Source organism: Montipora capricornis, chromosome 2, assembly GCF_036669925.1.
Source record: "Montipora capricornis isolate CH-2021 chromosome 2, ASM3666992v2, whole genome shotgun sequence".
In the NCBI taxonomy this organism is placed as follows: Eukaryota; Metazoa; Cnidaria; class Anthozoa; order Scleractinia; family Acroporidae; genus Montipora; species Montipora capricornis.
Window position 1 is genome coordinate 59,521,622 of NC_090884.1, and position 5,000 is coordinate 59,526,621.

General features: G+C 39.2%; 1 protein-coding gene across 1 annotated transcript in view; it reads right to left on the bottom strand.

Annotated features, from left to right (window-relative positions):
- Window positions 1-5,000, bottom strand: part of LOC138029395 (short transient receptor potential channel 4-like) — a 23,824-nt gene that overhangs the window by 724 nt on the left and 18,100 nt on the right. The window contains exon 7 of the mRNA XM_068877151.1: window positions 1,138-1,362. Within this exon, the coding sequence (XP_068733252.1) occupies window positions 1,138-1,362 (225 nt within the window). The remainder of the gene's footprint in view (window positions 1-1,137; window positions 1,363-5,000) is intronic.

Below are 5,000 nucleotides of genomic sequence, written 5' to 3' on the forward strand. Positions count from 1 at the left end.
TGTTCGTTTTCTCGTTCGTCTGCTTTTTCAGATCCATCCTGAATTTCGTCATACGCGCATTGATACGTCATATACACAAATGACGCAAACCTCATGATTGTTTGTTCCTTCTTTCAAAGCGACTGTCGAACGCACTTCAGTAGTCCGAGATTACCTCTAGTTTTAGTATAATTCAGTAAATAGGTAATTATTTGAAAAATATGCACTTTCTTCAAAACAATTAATGTACTAAAGTAAAGTTATGATCCTCGCAGTTATGGACACAATTTTAGCACGTACGTGGAGAAGCCTAAAAAATTCAGGACTTCAATTGGGTTTGAACCCGTGACCTCGCGATACCAGTACGACGCTCTAACCAACTGAGCTATGAAACCACTGACGTTGGGAGCCGCTCATTTGTGGGTTGTAATGCTCCCTTGAGGAATGAATCAACGATGAAATGATATATGAAATGGATCATATATGAACTGCGGATATGAAATCAAGTGAAGCTATGATCCCCGCAGTTATGAATTGCGTAGAGAACCCTGAAAAATTCTGGACTTCATTTATCCGTCTGTCACCTCGACAAAACGGCTTCGGGCCATTTTGAAAAAAAAAACCGCTTAGATGATTATCGTGTAATAATCACCTCAATTGAAGCAGTCAACGCAGCTAATTTTCAAAAATTAACCTGTGTAATTATGCTAATTCACCTTTATTAAATTCTTTTGAAAAAAGTACATTTTTGTTCTCTCACAAACACGGCTTGTTAGGCTTCAGTAGCATTGCATATCCGTAAAACGTTTCTCGACACCAAAGACATGTTTGGGGCTTCTTTCAGTAACGAAAGAAAAAAACAATTCTTCGTTATAGTCGCTGACATTGAACACAAACTCGGCAAAATATCTTTCTGTGTACGATGGGCGTGGTAATGATGAAGAAAGGTTTGTGAGTCTAACTTTGTTAGAGAAATATCACGGAAATATGTGCATTTTGAACTGCAGGTCATGGCAGATTTTATAGGATCGAGCCCAAATATTTTGCAGATTATAAATAACTCGCATCTGAACCTTGTACAGGAATCGATGTTGAGAAATGCCTAAATATGATTTACAAATGATACTCGATTTACAGTTGCGATTTCGTTGGGATTACCTTTGCAGCGGGCGTACGAAATTGCTTTACAGCAAGCTGTAGTGTCTGTAGTGTTCGTGTGACTTCCATTAGTTTGGTTTGTAACTCATCGGACGCAGATATCTCTTCGTTGGGTTCTTCGGCTGCTATGTCCTTCGAAAAAGGTACTTGCGTGGCCTCTGTTTTAGCTGTTTTGTCCTTTCCGGAAAAATAACGATGGATGAGATTTTTTAACACGACTCGGCGCTGCAAAAGACGATAGAAATTATGAGCCGATTAAGTATAGAGATGATAGATCAGACTTCATTATTGTTGAAGACGCTAGGGCTATATCTACGTACTAACAAAACTCAGGTTAACGCCAAACTGCCTCCAAACAATTTTATTCAAGTTGGGGTGTAAAGAAATACCAACACCTATTAAATGATAACCATACTTAAGGTGGACAAGGCCAACTGAAAGTGCGCTGAATATAGATTTTGTAGGGTTAAGGTATGGATTGATGATAATTTAGGGTGCGTTCGATTGACCCTATTCCGGAATAAGAATACATAGAGTGATGATTTAAAACAGTATGTCTGGCGTTTTGAAGCAAGAAGGATAATAAAGATATGTTTAAAATAGCATTTTAGCAGGTTTTGGACAATTTGAATTTGAATCTCCGTAAAAATAAAGGAATTCTAACGCGTATTCCAAACATTCCTATTCCGGAATATGGTCAATCGAACGCACCCTAAGTTTCAGATTTTTTTCGCGAATGGCTTGTCTCCGACAACCTAAAATATTGGGTGTTACTCTAATCAAAATTTTTACCACTTAGCTTTCTGAATTAAAAAGTTGGAAAAGTATACCTTTAGAACTAAAAAAAAATAAAAATAAAAATTAAAAGTATCAAAAAAAGAAAATGTAACCATTGATTATGATATCAATATGCCATTTACGTGATGTATTTGTAATTATTATTCAACACATTGTGACAATGTCCAAATATGGTCATAGCGTGCTCAATAGTCGTCGTGCGTACTCAAATCTGCTGGACACACACCTGTGCTTGGATGAGGGGTGTTCCTATATGCAACTAAATACGTCTGCGCGGCTTTCTTCCAATCTTCTCTCTCTCAACTTGAACAATTTGCATTCGTTTGAGGAGCGACCTGTCTCGGCGCTCAATAAAGCGTTTTCACATGACGTCACGGTGGCCATGTTGGTGTTCCAAAACAAAGAAATGGCGGCCATGATGGTGTACCAAACTAATCCTCCGGGAATTGAACTCTATTTTTATGCAAATACTTTCTCTTGTTTCAGTAATCCACTATGGCTGCTGGTCACGTGAGTGAAAACGCTCTATATCCTGCGATATACGTAATTTTGTGTGTCGCAAAGAAAATGGTAGTTTTTCCAGCTTTTTTTCCCCAATAGACGTAGAAAATTGTGCTCTGTCATCAATGTGTGTAATAAAAAAACAAGTATGCTGCTCAATCTTACGGAATAACACCTGATTTTAGCCAACTCGGCCTACGGCCGCGTCGGCTAAGTATTCCGCGTGATTTCGCAGCATAATTGTTAATTATTCACAAATATGTAAGAACAGAAGCCCATAACGATCTCACTCGTTTGGCCTTGGCCCATCAATTTACTGTATTATCTAAATTTAGGATACGGGTCCCGCCAAATAATGGCCAATCACATTTGGCCTGATGAGCGCAACGATTCTGATTGGTCTGCAATCAAGTAGCTGTGGGAGGGATTGCTCGTGTGTAATGCAGAATAATGGATCGTGTAAGGAACGCAATAGCCCCACGTTTTTTCCCCACAAAAATCGGGCAGTAGAATAAACAATACCGAAAACTGAAGGACCGTATTCTATCGCAGATCAAGACTGCTGTGGACTTCTGGTAAGAATACAAATGCATTCCTAATTAATTAGTATTGTATTATACTTTTTTTTATATATAGATTTTTATACTCTTTATATCATTGGTAATTTGTTAATATGTACATAATTATCTCAAATTATTGCACACAATACTGTTAGTTATTCATTTTAACTTATATTGCTTTGTATTTTCTGCTAGATTTTTGTTCACGAGAGCGTTTTAACGAGTTACGACTTCTACGCTCTTCGTGGGTAAATAGACTATGTCTATGTGTTATAGCGAAAGAGACGGTGAAATGTTAGCCCCTGTAAATATAAATGGCGAAATGTATCTTTTTATCGCTGGTGACTCGAAGATGAACTGAAAAAACCCGATCGAGTGCTCAGTCCTTTGCTAAAATCGAAGCTACGAGCTTCGGATGCTCTACCATGCACTGAGCTATAATTGCGAAAATGGACTACTCATGATCAGAAAATTTCAGCGGTTCCAAGCAGTAAAAACGGGACAGTTGTATTAAAGGAGAGTCAGAGTCAGTCACGTCTCAGCATATGGGCAAACTGTCATGTCAGCCCATTTAATTCCATTCTTATTGAAACAATCGAAAGCACTGATGCACGAAACGGAAACAATGCCATAGAAGTGGAATTCCTCATTGGAATTACTTTTGCAATCATTTCCTTTGTGTTATAACTCGGGCGTAGAATAAAATGTTCGACCCATACAATAAATTCCATGGTCAAAACTAAAATTGATATTTTCTGTGTAAACCCACAGTGCTCTCTGTGATTAATGAACATCATCTGGTTCAGGAGGAGACTGTAAAATTTACAACCGCTAGCGCCAAGGCTTGGACATGCGCAAAACCGTGAAGCTGTCCCTTTAATGACCTTGCCGGTTAAGAGGCTCCCGTAGCACAGTGGTAGAGGATTCGAATTAATAATCGGAAGGTTTAGAGGTTCGACTCCCAGGATCCCCGAGCCACCTTGAATTCGATAAAAAGATACATATCTTTAAACAATTTTGTGTTGCACAATTTTATAAAATAATTGGGATAGTACGCGCACTCTCATTGGTCAATAGCTGTGTTTAGATGAGAGTATGGAAACACGGCTGTGACACCACACGAATTTTGCTTGGTTGTGTATTGTCAGACGAGCGTTTTGATTGGCTGGTAGGAAATACGAGCCTTTATCAAGAAAATCTGTTTCAATAAAAAAGAAAAAAAAACAGCGTTTTCCTTCGTTTGTCGAATTATCTTTGAGGAATATTTTATATCAAGAGAAAATGAGGGGACAGAGAAGGAGGCTCCCGGTCCAGCCCTTGGGATATGTCATGTCCACGAAAGTTATTTTTAGACCAGCGAAAGTCTTCCGAGACGTCCGCATGCAGGCCAACCTCGGTCCGATGTTTGAAAGAAAATATATATTCATCAGTCTTCCACGCGCGCCATCATTTTCTCTTTTCACTAAGAACCTGAGAGCGAGGCAAGACTGCATGCGGACGTCTCAGAAGACAGACTTCCGCTAGAACAAAGACTTCCGCTCGTGTAAAAATAACTTTCGTGGACATAACATATCCCGGCCAACGCCTTGAGCCTCCCTCTCTGTCCCCTCATTTTCTCTTGTTTATATTAAAAGCAATAGAGGACTTTTTTTCCCGTGTTTCCATAGCCTCATCTAAACACTCGGGGGAGTTGAGAGAATTCTCGACAGTTATGCAACTCCGGCCCTCGACTGCGTTTCGGGTTTGCTTAACTGTCTCGAATTCTCCAAACTCCTCCGAGTGTTTAGATGAGGCTATGGAAACACGGAAAACGTCCTCTGTTGCTTAAATACTCTATCTATTTTATCGTCACACTTGAATTATGAAAACAAATGTAGCTAAATGTATTAGGTCGCGTTCGTCTTTTCTCTGTGCCACGTTTATAATGTCCTTCTGCATGTCGTTTATTCGATGTTGTAGTGTCTAACTAGAAAGCTTTTGCTTTTTAATTCTTCAGCTACGGCG